The 18,372-nt window shown below is 45.6% G+C and overlaps 2 protein-coding genes across 12 annotated transcripts in view; both read right to left on the bottom strand.

The window, feature by feature from the left end:
* HGSNAT (heparan-alpha-glucosaminide N-acetyltransferase) overlaps positions 1 to 14,151 on the bottom strand; it is a 60,395-nt gene extending 46,244 nt beyond the window's left edge. For all 4 annotated transcript variants that reach the window (XM_063610970.1, XM_055296128.2, XM_055296129.2 and 1 more), the window contains exons 1-2: positions 13,890 to 14,151; positions 8,228 to 8,343 (exon numbers count right to left, since the gene is read on the bottom strand). In XM_063610970.1, the coding sequence (XP_063467040.1) occupies positions 8,228 to 8,343; positions 13,890 to 14,091 (318 nt within the window). In that variant the 5' untranslated portion in view covers positions 14,092 to 14,151. The remainder of the gene's footprint in view (positions 1 to 8,227; positions 8,344 to 13,889) is intronic.
* Positions 14,152 to 14,972: 821 nt separating this feature from the next.
* The window catches only part of POMK (protein O-mannose kinase), a 55,733-nt gene continuing 52,333 nt past the window's right edge, over positions 14,973 to 18,372 (bottom strand). For 2 of the 8 annotated variants that reach the window (XR_010113967.1, XR_010113970.1), the window contains 3 exons: positions 17,779 to 17,896; positions 17,292 to 17,349; positions 14,973 to 15,410 (listed from right to left, as the gene is read on the bottom strand). The gene's annotated coding sequence lies outside the window, so the exon portion shown is untranslated. Of the gene's footprint in view, positions 17,917 to 18,372 lie in introns of all 8 variants that reach the window. The other 6 variants (XM_063610983.1, XM_063610986.1, XR_010113966.1 and 3 more) reach the window with 5 other exon arrangements.

Here is an 18,372-nt window from a genome sequence, read left to right as displayed (position 1 = left end):
AAAAAGTGTCAAGGAACAACACCCGCTACTTAGCAGACCAGGAAAGGGAGTCTCCTTTTCCCCCGGGGAGTTTAGAGAAGACTCTGCTCCTCCACCTCTTGTGGAGGGCCTGACATCAGTCAGGCTTGCCCGCAGTTATCCGGAGGCCTAACCGTCTCCCTGTGATGCTGTGCTTCAGTGGCCACGCTCCTAGTCCACCTTCATGTTCCACCCTGTGCACCTGGCTCTGCCTTCTAGATAGCAGTAGTAAATTAGTGAAAGTACTAAAAGTCTCTAATATGCAGAAATAATGGTGTAAGCTGTCTTTCTCTTTGTCTCCTCTCTCTCTCTGCCTCGGCTGCCAGGCAGGGAAGGGCCCTTGTCCAGTGGACACGTGACCCACATGACCTTACCTATCATTTGAGATGACTCACACTCTTTGCCCTGCCCCTTTTGCTTTGTATCCAATAAATAACAGCACAGCCAGACATTCGGGGCCACTACTGGTCTCCGTGCATTGGTGGTAGTGGTCCCCCGGGCCCAGCTGCCTTTTCTTTTATCTCTTTGTCTTGTGTCTTTATTTCTACACTTTCTCATCGCCGCACACAGGGAGAAGCCCACCGACCCTCTGGGGCTGGTCCCTACAGGTGGGAATTGAACAATGAGAACACATGGACACAGGTAGGGGAACATCACACACAGGGGCCTGTTGTGCAGTGGGGGGAGGGGGGAGGGGTAGCATTAGGAGATATACCTAATATTAAATGATGAGTTAATGGGTGCAGCACACCAACATGGCACATGGATACATGTGTAACAAACCTGCATGTTGTGCACATGTACTCTAAAACTGAAAGTATAATTAAAAAAAAAAAAAGAAGTAATACAAGTCTATCTTGCTACAAGAAGTTTGTGTGGCTAATAAGGAATTTCTAGCATGAAATTCTTGCCTTCAAAGCAGCCCCCTGGCCTGGATTCTACAATAAAGATCAATCTCATTTTCATCTTTCAGAAAAAAAAAAGAAAAGAAAATCAGTTTGTCAAAGAGATACTTGTACTCCCATGTTTAATACAGCACTATTCATAATAGCCAAGATATGGAATCAACCTAACTATCCACCAACCGATGAATGGACAAAGAAATGTGCTATATATTCACAGAGGAATACTATTCAGCCATAAAAAAAGAATAAAATCCTCTCATTTGCAGCAACATGGATAAGCCTAATGGACATTATGTTAAGTGAAATAAGCCAGACACAGAAAGACAAATACCACATGATCTCACTCGTATCTAAGAGCTAAAAATGTGACCTCATAGAAGTAGAGAGTAAATAGAGGTTAGTAGGGAAGAGGAGATAGGGAGGTTGGTCAACAGGTGTAAAAGTCACAGTTAGAATGGGATCAGTTCTGGTGACATATGGCACAGTAGGGTGACTATAGTTAACAATAATGTAATGTATATTGCAAAATAGATGAAGAAATGATTTTGAACCATCAGATCACAAAGAAATGACAAGTGTTTTGGTGATGGAAATGTTAACTACCCTAACTTGATCATTACCCAACGTGTACATTGGCTGGGCCCAGTGGCTCACACCTGTAATCCTAGCACTTTGGGAGGCCGAGGTGGGCAGATCACTTGAGCTCAGCAGTTCGAGATACTGTAACCCATAAATATGTACCATTATTGTGTCAATTTAAAAAAATGAAACTTTAGGCCAGGCGCGGTGGCTCACGCTTGTAATCCCAGCACTTTGGGAGGCCGAGGCGGGCGGATCATGAAGTCAGGAGATTGAGACCACGGTGAAACCCCGTCTCTACTAAAAATACAAAAAAAATTAGCCGGGCCTGGTGGCGGGCGCCTGTAGTCCCAGCTACTCAGAGAGGCTGAGGCAGGAGAATGGCGTGAACCCGGGAGGCGGAGCTTGCAGTGAGCCGAGATTGAGCCACTGCACTCCAGCCTGGGCGACAGAGCAAGACTCCATCTCAAAAAAAAAAAGAAAAAAAAATGAAACTTTTTAAAAATGTATTCTGCCTTTTAAAATTTTTTTTAGTTTGTGGGTTTATTTTTTAACTTGATTCCTCTTGGAGTACTTGATACATGGTATATAGTAATTTTAAATATCTTTCCCCATGGTCTTAGTTATAATACTCTAGGTTCTTACATAAATTAGATTCTGCTTCTCACACTTACATTGGTCTGTTAGTCTTCATTTCTCTTTTTTGGCTACATAAATGATTATGGCCTCACAATATATCTTATCTAGTACAGCAAGTCTCCACATTGTCCAATCTCCTTTTGGGCCATTTTTTTTTTCTTTTAAGCTCGTCAAGCATGGTTGTCGGGGGAGACAATATTAAATCAGCTTAACAATAACCCACAATACTCGGACCAATTTGGGCCGTCTTTTGATCCTCTGACTCATTTACTTTTTCATATGAATTTTGAAATTATTTATGTAGACTATATAACGAATTCTATTTACATATTAATAGCAATTGTGTTAAATATATTAATTAACTTGGGAAACACTGATATTTTTCCTGTTTAGTCTTGATATCAATGGTTACTGGCTATCTCTCCATTTAACCTATATTTTTCTCATTAAAATGTATCATTTTCAGCCAGATCTGTGGTTCACACCTGTAATTTTAGCACTTTGGGAGGCCGAGGCAGGAGAATCACTTGAGGCCAGGAGTTCCAAACCAGTCTGAGCAACATAGCAAGGCCTTGTCTCCACAAAAGATTTTTAAATAAAAATTAGCTGGGTGTCATGGTCCATGCCTATAGTCCTAGCTACTTGAGAGGCTGAAGCAGAAGGATTTCTTGAGCCCAGGAGTTTGAGAGTGCAGTGACTCAGATGACACACCACTGCACTCCAACCTGGGCAACAGAGCAAGACCCTGCCTCAAAAATAAAAAATCATTTCTCAGCTTGTTCTTACTTCGATTCTGCTATCATTTTCTACCTTATGTATTTATTAATATTATTGCTTCTTTTTTTGTTTGGATGATTACACTGTTTGCTTTCAAAAACCTTGAGATCCCTTCTGAATAGCTTTGCATTCCCTCTTTTCTTTCTTGAGATGGACTCTCGCTCTGTCACCCAGGCTGGAGTGCAGTGGCGTGCTCTCAGCTCACTATAACCTCCCCCTTCCAGGTTCAAGTGATTCTCCTGCCTCAGCCTCCCGAGTAACTGGGACTACAAGCACCCACCACCATGCCCAGCTAATTTTTGTATTTTTAGTAGAGACGGGGTTTCACCATGTTGGTCAGGCTGGTCTCAAAACTCCTAACCTTCAAGTGATCTGCCCACCTAGGCCTCCCAAAGTTCTGGGATTAGAGGTATGAACCACTGCATCCAGCCTCCCTTTTTCTTTCTGATTAACATAAATACCAACCTCCAATGCTACAGGGAGGGGTGAACTGTAGCTTTGCCACCTAACAGCTAGGTAACCCAGAAAAATGTCACTTTATTTCTCTTAATTTCAGTATCTCCAGCAAATCCTCTCTCCTGGATAGAATCTCTCTACTCGAGTGTTGTAAGTTAAATGAGACACACCTAAAACACTGAACAAGTCCTCAGGAAACAGTAGCTGCAATTTCTATTACCATCATCTTTATTATTATGAATATTTACATGCATTTTTTTCATAGGAATTGCTTTGGCCTGATCTAAAGACTTTCTACAAAATGCTCGTATTTATATTATAACCCTTATTATATTAGTTTGTTTCTTTGTTGTGCAGAAGTATGAGGTAGAATACATAATCCCTGCTTTTTTAAAATTATTCAGTCTCTTTTGACTTAACATATGATGAGTGTTTTGTGAAACAAATATATACAGGAATTTTTGAATTTATCTACTTTTTCCATTTAATTTCTGCCACACGTTACTTATGTCTATTGCCAGCAACACTGACACGTGGAGAGGTCTCACTCTGCTTCAGCTTACAGACACTCAGTCACAAAACACTCCCAAGGAGCTCAGGGGCAGGTTCCGTTATTTTTCCAGCTTCACAGGGGAAGAGAAGCAGACAGAAGGCAAGAACCATACCCAAAGAAACACAAGTGACAGAGGTGGGATTCAAACCGGACACTCGGACTGCAGAATCCAAGCTCTTAACCACCTCACTCCCTGACATTATTCGGCTCAGTTCACCAGCTCTACGATGAAACCTTCAAAATGTTTGCCCTGATAAGAGTATCTTATCATTTGTCTCTACTATGACTTTGCTTTGTATTATTAGCTGCTACCATTATTTTCGATGTACTTTGGGGACCCACATAAATTTGGTGCCTTTTTATTTAGGGTGTTCATATTTTAGCATTAGTATTTACTGTTTATGCAAATGCTTAACTAGCCCCTTTTATTCTAATATCTACTTCATCAAAAAGTACAAGTTTTCATTGTATTCTTTATGAGTGCAATAATATATTTTAGTTTTTAATACTTTATTTACTAAGGTATGTATGTATAGCTCTTCTCTTTCCAAAAGCAATTCTAAATACTCACAATATCTTCTCTTTTTTATGTATTTTCCACATTGTATAGTCTTGTTTTTTTTTTTGGTTTTGTTTTGTTTTGAAAGAGATGAGGACTTTGTTGCCCCAGCTGGTCTCAAACTCCTACCTCAAGCGATCCTCTCGCCTTGGCCTCCCAAAGTGCTGGGATTACAGGTGTGAACTACCTCGCACGGCTCAGTCTTCTTTTTTTAGTAATATTTTAAAGATACAGAAACATTAACTGTTTACCATACTGAGAACATCTTACTTACAAAAAACTAAATGTTGGCCATCCGCAGTGGCTCACGTCGGTAATCCCAGCACTCTGGGAGGCTGAGGTGGGCGGATCACAAGGTCAGGAGTTCAGGACCAGCCTGGCCAAAATGGTGAAACCCTGTCTCTACTAAAAATACAAAATTACCGGGCACAGTGGTGGGCGCCTATAGTCCCAGCTACTTGGGAGGCTGAGGCAGGAGAATTGCTTGAACCCAGGAGGTGGAGCTTGCGTTTAGTCGAGATCGTGCCACTGCACTCCAGCCTGAGTGACAGAGCAAGACTCCGTCTTAAAAAAAATAAATAAATAAAATAAAAGGTCTTTCTACTTTAAGGAAGTGAGATGAAGGAAACACAACAGGAAATTCTTCAACTCAGCTAGTAACTGATCTCTTGGGCATACCTTCACCTTAAATATCTTAAAGACATCCTTCCATCAGCCCCAGATTTTTATTATCTGGCTTACTAAATGTAGGAAGTTATTATAATTTGCATGTTTTGCATACTTGTGTCTCCTATAACCTACATCTGCTTAATTTTTTTTTTTTTTTGAGACCGAGTCTTGCTCTGTCGCCCAGGCTGGAGTACAGTGGCACAATCTTGGCTCACTGCAAACTCCGCCTCCCGGGTTCACGCCATTCTCCTGCCTCAGCCTCCTGAGTAGCTGGGACTACAGGCGCCCGCCACCACGCCCGGCTAACTTTTTGTATTTGTTTAGTAGAGACGGGGTTTCACCATGTTAGCCAGGATGGTCTCGATCTCCTGACCTCATGATCCGCCTGCCTCAGCCTCCCAAAGTGCTGGGATTACAGGCGTGAGCCACCGCGCCCGGCCTAAAATTTTAAAAATTATCATTAAACTTCAAAATTTAAAACAGTTTATGTCTAGACATAATTTTATCAGTCTCTAGTTAATCTTAAAAGAGTCATAAGTGTCTTTCCAGTTTCCAGGCTAAAATCTTTTTTGCAATAATGGGATATTTTCTACTACTATGATTAAATACAAACGCTGTGTCACTTCTTTATACATTTTCCTGATGTAATTATCTCCATGCTCTTTTAAGTAAATTGGCAATTTTTTTCTTAAAACAGTCTCATGTAGTTAATTCCTTTATTTATTTATTTATTGAGACAGAGTCTCGCTCTGATGCCCAGGCTGGAGTGCAGTGGCTCGATCTCAGCTCACTGCAACCTCTGCCTCCTGGCGTTAAACGATTCTCCTGCCTCAGCCTCCCAAGTAGCTGGGATTATAGGCACACACCACTGTGCCCAGCTAATTTTTGTATTTTTAGTAGAGACGGGGTTTCGCCATGCTGTCCAGGCTGGTCTCGAACTCCTGACCTCATGATCTGCCCACTAGGCCACCCAAAGTGCTGCTTATAAGAGTGAGCTACCGTGCACGGCCTGTCTTCCTGTTTTTTCTTTTTTTTCTCTTTTTTTCTTGAGACGGAGTTTCACTCTTGTTGCCCGGGTTGGAGTGCAATGGCATGATCTCGGCTCACTGCAACCTCTGCCCCCACCCGAGTTCAAGCGATTCTCCAGCCTCAGCCTCCCAAGTAGCTGGGATTACAGGCACCTGCTACCATGCCCAGTTAATTTTTTGTATTTTTTCGTAGAGATGGGGTTTCACCATGTTTGCCAGGCTGATCTCTAACTCCAGACCTCAGGTGATCCACCCTCCTTGGCCTCCCAAAGTGCTGGGATTACAGGTGTGAGCTACCGTGCCCGGCCTCTTTTTTAATTCTTTAATTTGTCCACAGCATCATTGTTGTATGCCAATGATCCTACTTGTTTTATTCTAATAACGGTCTTACTTGCCCTAAACCTAACACCTTGACGACAGTCTTTTTCCACCCTCAACTTTTCTGTGGATTTTAGACCCTAATTAAGTCTTTTTAGAAGACATTTTGCCCATTCACTGAATTATCTGGTTCCCGTCACTTTTTAATTTCAGCTATTGTTGATTATTTTCAAGATTCTTTATGTTCTTTTTGTAGGCCGATAATTTTTTTCTTTTTCTTAAGCTACTTTTTCTTAATATAATAGATTTTTTCTTGTTTCATATTACTTTACAGACCTTTCAGTAGGTTTATTCAAATAGAGAAGGTATCATCTATTGCTCCATCATCTTTTCAGCTGGTGCCCATACTGGAGATTTTAAGTTTGTTTTTTTAAAGCATTTATAGTAAACAGTCACTCAATATAAATTAAAATTCAACCTCTGATGGTAGGTATAATGAAGCTCTCAATTTGGCAATAAAAATTTTTTCTTTTTTTTGAGACAGAGTTTCGCTTTTGTTGCCCAGGCTGGAGTACAATGGCGTGATCTCGGCTCACTGCAACCTCCACCTCCCGGGTTCAAGCGATTCTCCTGCCTCAGCCTCCCAAGTAGCTGGGATTACAGTCATGTGCCACCATGCCTGGTAATTTTGTATTTTTAGTAGAGACGGGGTTTCTCCATGTTGGTCAGACTGGTCTCGAACTCCTGACCTCAGGTGATCCCCCTGTCTCGGTCTCCCAAGGGAGATTACAAGCGTGAGCCACTGTACCCGGCAAAAACATTTTATCATTTCAATTTTTATTTTAGATTCAGGGGCACATGTGCAGGTTTGTTACATGGGTATATTGCATGATGCTGAAGTTTGGGGCATGAATGATCCTGTCTCCCAGGTGGTGAGCACAGTACCCAGTAGGTAGTTTTTCAGCCCTGTAGGTACTACTCGGCTGTAGTACCCAAGTTTTTCAGTACTGCTTGGGTACTGCAGCCCAAATAGTCCCTAGTGTCTCCTGTTCCCACCTTTATGTTCATGAGTACCCAATGCTTCGCTCCACTTAGAAGTGAGAACATGCAGTATTTGGCTTTCTATTCCTGTGTTAATTCACTTAGGATACTGGCCGCCAACCGCATCCATGTTGCTGCAAAGGACATGATTTCATTCTTTTTTTGCGGTTGCATAGTAGAGTATTTTATTTTACATGAAAGAATAGCCTTGTCCTTAAAAAGCAACAAGGTCTAGAATAGGAGTAAACCCTTCAGAGAAAATGCATTTGTTATCATCAGGGAGGCAGGCCCTGGAATAACTGCCACTCCCTCAACTTGCACCTCCCTGCTGGCTGCCCACTCTGCTGGCCCCTGGAGAATACCCTGGTGTCTCACTCCTTCCTTCTCTGGTCCAGCAAGAGGGTTATGCACTAGAGAGGAGGAAAATAAAACATAGTCTATCAAGGTTGTTCATCCCTGGGAACTGGTTTTTTAAAGGATGAGTAGATGAAAAGATAAAAATAGATGCTGTGCATTCCTAGGCATCCTCCCCTGACTGTATTTCTTCTGACTCTTTATATAGCTTCTTTGTTTCCTTAGCTACAAAACTGAAATTAACTTGTGAAGGGCTTTAGATATGACAGCATTAAGGATCATATCAAACAAGCCCCAAAGCAAACAGAACTGAGTGTGAACTGATACATACGTGATAACAGCATTCAGATTTCCAGTAGACAGTCAAGTTGGTCCAGAGAAGTTCATTATGGATGAGTAGCAAAGCCTGATCCATCTTCAGCTCTGCATGTCTTTTTTTGTCTAAATCTGGTAGAAATTAGGAAAAGTTAAAAAAAAAAAAAAAAAGGCACCCGAAAGATGCGTTAGAGACAAAGTACATTCGTGTAAACAGTTGCTTCCAGTAGTGCTTCTCAAAAGCCTACACTCTGGGATTTCTGGGGTCCCTCACACATTACTTTGTGTATGCACAGATATATGTGCATGCATGCATGCATGTGCACACACACACATGCACACACACAGGTCTCCTTTTGCACAGATGTCTCTACTACAAAAGAGGATTCAGTCAACACCACTCACATCTAGTGCATCAAAGGATCGTGTAAGGAACTTATATTCATCAAGTGCTAAGATGTGACATGTACTGAATTTAGTAGTTTTCCTATAATAATGAAAATCTTATGAGCTAGGTATTTTCCCCACTTTACAGATGAATAAATTAGGCCTCTCAAGAATTAGATAACTGCCTGTGGCCACGGTTTTTCAATGAAATAACTTCAAGCTTTCTCCCCTACCATGTTACTCAGCTGCGATTGCAGCCAGGCAGCTTGTTAGAAATGCAGAACCTGCTTGAGTCAGACAGGTTAGCGAGGCCCAGGGGTGGGGTGCACGTCCCTTGAAAGTTTGAGAAGTGCTGCTTTCTATCACTTTGTTTTGGAGTCTGGAATATCCTAATTTCCATGGCAGATCGGAGAGCGGTAAGCAGACAGTTTTAAGACAAGCCTCAGTCTGAAGGGCAGAGAAACTCACTGCTCCTGGACTGACTCATCACACAGCTCACCAGTTCACTAGATGATGTGCTGAGGATGACAGAAAGATGACGCACATTCTAAAATCATGTGTGCCAATTTGGTAGGAAAAATAAAGTGAACTGCTCTTGTCTAAAAGTCAAAGCAAAGTGGTTCATTTCAGCCAACTGGGCCATTTATATGATATTATATAAAAGAGAATTTATCCTCTGAGTAAATTTACCCAAAAGAAAAACATGGGGAACTACTTAATAACACAATGAGGAAGGTAAGAACTCGGTCTCTATTTTGTAATGGGAAAGCTTCCTCTGAGCTCCCTAGTCACTCATTTGAATGGCAGAATCAGGAATTCTTCACGTAGCCAGCTCAATCCCTCTGTCTTTCTTTTTTTTTTTTTTTAAACAGAGTCTTGCTCTGTCACCCAGGCAGGAGTGCAGTGGCGCGATCTCGGCTCACTGCAACCTCTACCACCCGGGTTCAAGCCATTCTCCTGCCTCAGCCTCCTGAGTAGCTGGGACTACAGGCACGCACCACCAAACCCAGCTAATTTTTGTATTTTTAGTAGTGACGGGGTTTCACCACGTTGGCCAGGATGGTCTCAATCTCTTGACCTCGTGATCTGCCCGCCTCGGCCTCCCAAAGTGCTGGGATTACAGGCATGAGCCACTGTGCTGGGCCTCAATCCCTCATTTTTAAGTTTATCTTAATTTACTCTTATTTAGCTCTCAGTGAAGACAAGCCCTGCAGTATAAAACTCTTAATAATCCACTACACCTTTTTGTCCTCTAGGCCAAAGAAAGCTTTCACAATCATTTTTTCTGTTCTTTGGTCTCCTGGAAAGCTTTCAGTGGAAGCAATGTTTGGGACCTGGAGTATGACATAGTGGGATAAATTCAAGTTAAACTTGAATCTGAACCCCAACCTGCCTCAGTTTCCTCACCAATAAATTAAGGGTCATAAGAGTATGTGCCCCATGAGACCACTGGGAAAGCTAAACTTGACCATCTACAAAGTGGTTGGCACAGAAACAAGTGCTCAACACATACACATTACAGTGATCCAGGTCACATCCAACCAATGCAGAGGCCAACAGAGCCTCTTCAGGATCGGGAACATCCAGTTTAATTTTTTTTTTTTTTTTTTTTTGAGACAGAGTCTCACTCTGTCTCCCAGGCTGGAGTGCAGTGGCAAGATCTCGGCCCACTGCAGCCTCAACCTCCTGAGTTCAAGCAATCCTCCCACCTCAGCCTCCCAAGTAGCTGGGACTATAGGAGCATGCCAGCACATCCAGCTAATTTTTCTTTTTTTGTTTTTTTTTGTAGACACACGGTTTCACCATGTTACCTAGGCTGGTCTCAACCTCCTGGGCTCAAGTGATCTTCCCACCTCAACCTCCCAAAAGTGCTAGGACTACAGGCGTGAGCCACCACACCGGGCCCAAAAGTAAAATCTTTAACCAAAAACAGGCTTTTGAATAGCTTCTGATATGCATTATGAAATTTCTCTCCAATTCAGTTGTGCTGATTTCTAATGACAGCTATGATGGTTGAGATCTCCCAGGTAGTACAAAGAACCACACTTACCAAAGAACCACCAGGCCCCAAGAGCCCTATGAAATAGCTCCTGGTGGGCCGGGTGTAGTGGCTCGTGCCTGTAATCCCAGCAGTTTGGGAGGCCAAGGAGGGTGGATCATGAGATCAGGAGATCGAGACCATCCTGGCTAACACGGTGAAACCCCATCTCTACTAAAAAATACAAAAAAAAAAAAGATTAGTCAGGCGTGATGGTGGGCACCTATAGTCCCAGCTACTCGGGAGGCTGAGTCAGGAGAATGGTGTGAACCCGGGAGGCGGAGCTTGCAGTGACCTGAGTTCACACCACTGCACTCCAGCCTGGGCAACAGAGCAAGACTCTGTCTCAAAAAAAAAAAAAAAAAAGAAAGAAATAGCTCCTGGTGTCTCCATTTTGGGATGAGGCATCTGAGGCCTAAAGAGGTCAAGCAGCTTGCCCAAGGTCACCTATTAGCAGCCAGGATTTAAGCTGAAGTCAGTCTAACTATGCACCTAACGGCTAACCAGTCTCCTGAGCCTCAACAGATCCCTCCCTATAAGCCCAGCCTGATTAGCCTTTCCATGTTTCCCTCATTTGTTAGCCTGGTGGATGTCCTAATTATTTTAGTTTTGAATTTGTGATTAACAAGTTTGAACATGTTTTCCAAATGTTTACCATCAGTATGTGCCTTTCATATGAATTCTTGAATTATTTATTTATTTAACTACCTTTATTTAATCCCTGACACCTTCTGAAGTATTTGCATAACTTCTCTACATTAAAGACAAAAATATTAAATCCTTCGTCAATTTGTCGTCACTGTTTTAAAATAGTTCTTTTTCATTTCCCTTCTTCAGTTTTAATGTCTTCTATTTTCAAATTTCTAGTCACTCTCTGTAGACTTTTTCCTACACTTGATCATAGCCAAGAGACCATGAAGCCATGAGCTTTTCCTTCGTAATTTCTCCATACATCATCATCCCTTGGTAGATGGAGTAAGTACTGTGTGTACTCATGTTTCTCTAACCCTTTGGTCGTGGGTGGAATAAGGTACCTTTTTTATACTTAGATTATCCAACATGAATTTTAGGCTGAAAGCTCTTCATTGTCATTGTTACTAACTGTGCTATTTGGGAATGTGCAGAGGGGCTCAGTCTTCACTGAATGTCAAAATTACCTGAGGAAGCTCTAAAAAAACTACAAAAGTTACCAATGCCCTGGCCCCATTCCAGACCAATTAAATCAGAATCTCTGCCCAATCAGCATGATTTTTTTAATTTCCCGCAAAAAACAACGAACCTCCCAAAGGAATTCGAGTGTGCAGCCGAAGGTGAAGACCACAGCGAGGGAACCACAGCTAGAGACTGTCAGAGTAACGCCAGCGGATTTTGACACCTTTTTTTTTTACTTTGCATTATTTGAATGTGGCTTTTAAAAATAATAATAAGTCTGTATCACTTACAGACACGACCAAAGGACCCAATTACTAAGCCATCAAATATGACCTCGAAACTGAGCTTGATGTTCAGCTTCAAGAAAAAGCTGTCACCTTCCCACACAGCAGCTGACCTAAGAAATTCCAGGGCAATACCCCCAGACCATTACAGAGCGTTCTTTCTCCTCTGGTCTACATCGTCTTGGTGGGCAAATTACCAAATAAAGTCACCTTCCAATGGTGCGGGGATAAATGTGCTGCTTGTGTATTACACCTTTATTTCCTTTCCAAATATTTAATTTCTGGTCTAGCTCTCTGCTCGTGAGTTATCTTTGCTGGGCATATTTTTAAAGACACAGTCTACTTTTTTTTTTTTTTTTTCAAGTAAATGCTGAGTTTTCAAAAAGAAGGAAGATGATGACGTTTTCAGTAGGAAAGCTGTGCGGCCCAAACATGGGCTCCAGGCGGCAGGGAAAGCTTTCTGTCCCAACGCGGCTTCCCCTCACTACGTGTGATTACTATTTACAAACCACCTCTGTCTAAAGTAAGTGCCCTTTGATAAGCTAATACTGGTGCTAAAATGCAAAGAGTGTTCGGCGGGATCAGTCCCTGACAAATTGTGATCAGGCAGATTACATAACTTCCCCGGGTCCTTGCAATTTTAAAGGAGGGGAGCGCAGGAGATCCAGGTTGGGTGGATCAAGGAGCACACAGAATGTAATCCTCTGAGCCGCTTTTCCAAAATTCACAACGCCTTTCTCCTCCAGCTCTGCTTGGGGAGGAGGGGTCGTTTGAACTCCATACACAGACACTAAAACTTCGTATTCTGACCAAGAAAAGGGCGCGAGAGGGGAAAGAAAGACAGGTGACTCCCACCGTCCCTCCTACCCAAAGGCGTTTGCGATGCTTGCCCGACCCCTCTGGAAGGGGCGTGTGCGAAGGACCTCCTAGGGCCTGGGGCTCCCCGGTGCAGGGGTCTAGATAGAGGCCTGGAATCTGTGTTTGTCACCGTTTTCCCCAGCGAGTTCGGAGAGCAAGCCAGTTGTGCAATCACGGGCTGAGCTGAGCGCCTCTTAAGCCAGCGCACCCGACAAGCGCCCGGGGCCGGGGCAAAAGCGCCCAGCTTGGCCCCTCCCAGGCCGCGACCCCGATTCAGCGGCAGCGGCGGCGGCTTCCCAGTCACGCTGGAGGGAAGGAAAACGCGCCGAGGGGAGACGCGCGGAGGGCTCGCCCGGGACCGCGCTGCAGGCCGCGCCCCCACCGCCTTCTCTGCGGTTCCTCATCCGCCGCACATCTACGCAGGTTCAACCCCAGCGCGGGGCGAACGCCCCGGCCTTCCCACCCGCCGAAGCCAATGGGTCGCACGGCTCCGGCGCCACGTCCTCGGGGACGAGGCCCTCAGGAAGGGACCCTGCTCTAAGTCCCTCCGAACCGTGGACTGGGCGCAGGGGGAGTCCGAGCACCCCAGTCCTCGGCTGGCCCGCCTCCTGGCTGCCAGTGTGTGGCGTGCCGGCGTCCCGATCCCAGGCCTCTATTTAGACGGAAGACGCCAGGACGCAGGCTGCGCTGGGGTGGGCGCCGCCTGGGCGCCCAGGTTCCACTCCGCCGCGGCCCGAACCGCCCCCTCCCCCGCCTCCGCGGGGCCCGGCCGCAGCACCCCGAGGTCCGGCCTCCGGTCTGGGGCGCGGGACCGCGAAGTCGCAGCAACAGCCTGGGCCGTGGGGGAGGTTCCGGCCCGGCCTAGCGCTCGGCGCCGCGCACGGAGGTAGGGGCGGTGCCGCGGAGAGGGGACGCTGCGCTCCGAGCCGGCTGGGCGGCGGTAGGAGGTGTGCACTCACCTCGTGGCGGCGCGGCCTGGGCATCGCGCTCCGCAGAGCCGCCGGGGGCCAGCAGCGCGGCGCTCAGCACGGACGCGGCCAGCAGCAGCGCGGCCAGCGCCCTGCCCGCCCTGCTCATGCCCTCCGCCCGCTCAGCCGCCCCTGCCTGCCCGCCGCGCCGTGCCCTGCGCTGCTCCGCCGCGGACGCCCGCGCGCCCGTCATCGCCCCCTCTGCTGCCGTCACCGCCGCCTGAGTCACCGCGGGAGGCGGAGGCGCCCGGGAGCTGCGGGCGGGGGAACCCAGGGGCTGGGCCGGGCCATGCTAGGCCCTGCCCTGGGGGAGCTGGCCAAGAAAGAAGCCGAGGCTCTGCGCCCCTGCGTTGGGAGTGTTTGTCTTCGGGAAGAGAAACGGCCGGAAGAGAGGCCCCTGCAGGGCAGGAGCCTTCCTTCCCCGCCCCACCTTCCCCAGCCGCATTCTGCCAAACTCCCGCGCCCGCCGGCCACCCTCCGCACCGGTGTCAGAGCCCTCGGTCCCTGTTTTGGAAAACGCCTCAGTAAGCAGGACTGCAGAGTCCCTGCCCCCAAGGCGTTTATTACCCAGAGGGATAGGCACGACTTAGAAGCCACCAAGCGGCCCCACCTCTTGGAAGAGCCCCCGGCCAGGCTGACGAAGTGGAAGGGAGTAGGCCGAGGAGTGTGCACACCCATTCCTGGCTGTATGCCGGAGACGCTATCGCAGGTATAAGGGACAGGTACAGTAATACCCATAGCAGAGGTGCTTGTAAAATTGCAAAACCTTGTCAACAAGCTGAATGTCCACCAGCGAGAGAAAACAAACTGCCCCACAGCAGGGGAAGTGCTCTACAGCTTCCCGCATCCACATGGATGAATCTCAAAACACAAGGCTGGGGAAAATGCAAATTGCAGAATGCCTTTGTAGTAACTTACATAAAGCAAAACAATAATGTATGTTGTTTAGGGACATCCATATATGTAATAAAAATACAAAGGCACACATAAAAATGTTGCGGGAGTTTTCCTTATTTCAGCTAAAGACGGTGGAGGTCCTTGTCACACGCCAGGAAAGATTAGGCTCGCAGACAGTTTGAAGGGTAAGGCAGGGTTTTATTGGGTGTAAAGGAAGAAAAAGGGGAACAGGGACTCAGCAGAGCCAGAGTTCTAGTTGTAGGCTTCCGACCTCACAGATTAAATCCCAGGTTCTACCGAGGAAGAGGAGGGCCGGGCTCCTCCCAGCTGCAAACTGAGGAGCGAACTTCTGTGGCTCCGCCCCAGAGCAGTGCACAGGCCAGTTGGAGTTTTACCAGGGAACCCTTCCCATCTGGCTCATTCCCCCTTCTAAAGAAGTCCATCTAACTGCCATTAGGATAAGGATAGGGACAAAGACAGATCTTAACTGCTTCCTGATGATAGGGGGCACTGTTTTGGGAAAATGGCAATCAGATCTCCCTCAGAGGCCTATCTAAGGGTGCCCGGCAGAAGGGGCCATGGTCCAAGGCTCCAGTTGCATGACCATTTGATGTCCTGAAGGCAAGAAGAGACAAACTGGGTTATTAAACACATATGGCCGGGCACAGTGGCTCACGCCTGTAATCCCAGCACTTTGGGAGGCCAAGGCAGGTGGATCACGAGGTCAAGAGATCGAGACCATCCTAGCCAACATGGTGAAACCCTGTCACTACTAAAAATACAAAAAATTAGCCGGGCGTGGTGACAGGTGCCTGTAGTCCCAGCTACTTGGGAGGCTGAGGCAGGAGAATCGCTTGAATCCGGGAGGCAGAGGTTGCAATGAGCCAAGATTACACCACTGCACTCCAGCCTGGCAGGTCAGGAGTTCGAGACCAGCCTGGCCAACATGGTGAAACCCTGTCTCTGCTAAAAATACAAAAATTAGCCAGCAGTGGTGGTGCCTGCCTGCACTCCCAGCTACTTAGGAAGCTGAGGCAGGATAATCGTTTGAACGGAGGGTGCAGTGAGCCGAGACCACATCACTGCACTCCAGCCTGGGCGACAGAATGAGACCCTGTCTCAAAAAAAAAAAAAAAAGAAAAAAGAAAAAGAAACAAGGAGGGATAAGGACAGCTCAAAAATCCTGAGGCTTTTTACCAATTTGTACAGGGAGGGGGGGGCAAAAGTCCGAATGGTAAACAACTTTACCCTTTTGCTGGCATGTTGGGCTTCTGGGTTCCCTTCCCCTGAAACCAATCCTAAGCCAGCCAGTTTAAGGTTTGGGAAATTAACTCCTTCCAGTTTGGCAAATGCATCTGAGGGGAGTTTGGAAAATGCATCTGAGGGGAGTGTCCCATAGTATGGAGACACAATTAGCATTGTAATTGTGAACTGAGGAGGAGAAAAAAAAAAAAAGAAGGCATTTTTTCAAAGGAATCCGAAGGGTTCAAGATGCATTTGAAAATGATGCAGACCGAGGATAAATGGCTACCCATATAGAAAGAGGGGAGCAGGCATTCCTGGTTCCGTTCTCTTCCTAGCAGATACCTGGGGTACGTGAGGGGCAGAAGGAATAGCGTCCTCTTCCATCCTTGCATCCCCAAGTCCTGGCAACCTTCGCAAGTGCTACCATGGGTGCCAAAAAGGCTTGCATCCATGAAGCAGGGGTCTAGGGGGTGGGAATTATCTCCTCTACCCAAGTATGCCCTGTCACCCCTGCTGTCAGTAGTGTTGGAGTTCCCTAGACCTCACTTATGCTCAGGGGTTGAGGGGTTGCACGGACTCCTTCTCATAAGCCAAATGCTAAGGAAAAACTGTGGAACTGAGTCCTCCAACGAGGGAGAGAAAAGGATGTCTTGTGACACACCCAGATAACTGGTGGTTATAGTTATGTTTGCTAGGATTTGGGTACATGGTGCTTGGCTTTGGTTAGCTCCCTTGGTCTTACTTTCCCAAAAGGAAACCTCTGGATGATGGGCACCCTATTTATTCCCATCGCCTGGCAGAATTTGCAGGATAATTGCTCATAACTAGAATACTAATCCCGATTTTTTAATATTACCCATCCCTCTTGTTCTTTCTGAGCTGCAGCTGGAGATTGCTGGTTGGTTCACAAGCAGGGTTGGTCTAAAAATGTAGGCAAAAACTTAAAAACAACTGAGTTTAGAATTGAATGACGAAAGAATGTAAGTTTTGGAACATAATTTCTCTCCAGGCCTCATTTTTGTTTAAAAAAAAAAAAGAAATTATGATAGGACTCAGTTGTTTGCAAAATAGACTTCAGTCTTATACTCGGCCTGATTATTTACATAAAGTGCAGCAAGAATAATTATTTCTACAAAGGCCTTTTAGACTGGCTTTGATGGAACTCTGTTCCACAAGAAATCTCAGATAAGAGAAAGCCAATCCCAGCCATGAGCTGGGCTAATCCTCCCCTCTTAAGGACCCACGATATACCTTGGGTTGGGTGATCCTCTCCTCTTAAGGTCCCAGGATAAACTTGGAGCTCTGGTACCTGTTAGCAAGTGACATTCTTTACTGACCACAGGTCAGGAACCCTGTACAGGGACTGTGTAGACACGAGTATGAGGCCAATTTCCCCACTGGGCTTTTATTGGCTCTGCAATTTGAGATTGACTCTTTAAACAGAAGCATAGCCTTCCAGTCAAAGCCTCAGGAAAATAACCAGTTTTTCCAATTGCATCTTGTTAACAAAAGATAAATGGATTCCTATCGCACCTATCCAAACAACTATATTGCCCACAAGTTAAGAATACTCACAGACAGTTTCCAGATTCTAGAGGAACCAGGCCGGGTGCCGTGGCTCACAGCTAATCCCAATACTTTGGAAGGCCAAGGCGGGCAGATCACTTGAGATCAGGAGTTCAAGACCAGACTGGACAACATAGTGAAACCCCATCTCTACTAAAAATTCAAAAAGTACCTGGGCATGGTGGCCCACGCCTGTAGTCCCAGCTACACAGGAGGCTATGGCAGGAGAATCGCTTGAGCCAGGGAGGCGGAGGTGTCAGTGAGCCAAGATCCCTCCACTGTAGTCCAGCCTGGGCGAAAGAGTAAGACTCTGTCCACAAAAAAAAAAGGAACCAGGCAAAGAGAAACAAGCATGCTCCAAATCTTGTTCACAGGAGTATACCTCACTCAATTATTAAAGACCATAAATACTTTAAAATAAGTGTCCCTGACTCTGAAAAACAAAACAAGGATCAGCAATATTCCCAGCAAAAGTCAAAAAGGTTGCTTCAGCTTTGAGTTCAGTCCATTTAGTTCTTGTTTTGCTTGATATTCGTGAACACTTCAGCTCTTTATGAATCCTGTACATTTTCCTTTATTCCAATGTGACAATCTCCAAAGTTATCAGAAACCTGTATTTGAGAGTAACTGCCAGTCTATTGCTTATTATAAACCATCTTTTGAAAATGATTAAAACAAGACAACAATTGTCTGTGAATAGCAAAATGTCCAGGTTAGTTGTAGTTAGAAACACAATTGACAAAGAAGTTTGGCTATCCCTGTGGTT

Source organism: Symphalangus syndactylus, chromosome 10 (genome assembly GCF_028878055.3).
Source record: "Symphalangus syndactylus isolate Jambi chromosome 10, NHGRI_mSymSyn1-v2.1_pri, whole genome shotgun sequence".
In the NCBI taxonomy this organism is placed as follows: domain Eukaryota; kingdom Metazoa; phylum Chordata; class Mammalia; order Primates; family Hylobatidae; genus Symphalangus; species Symphalangus syndactylus.
This window is presented reverse-complemented; position numbering and strand designations above follow the sequence as displayed.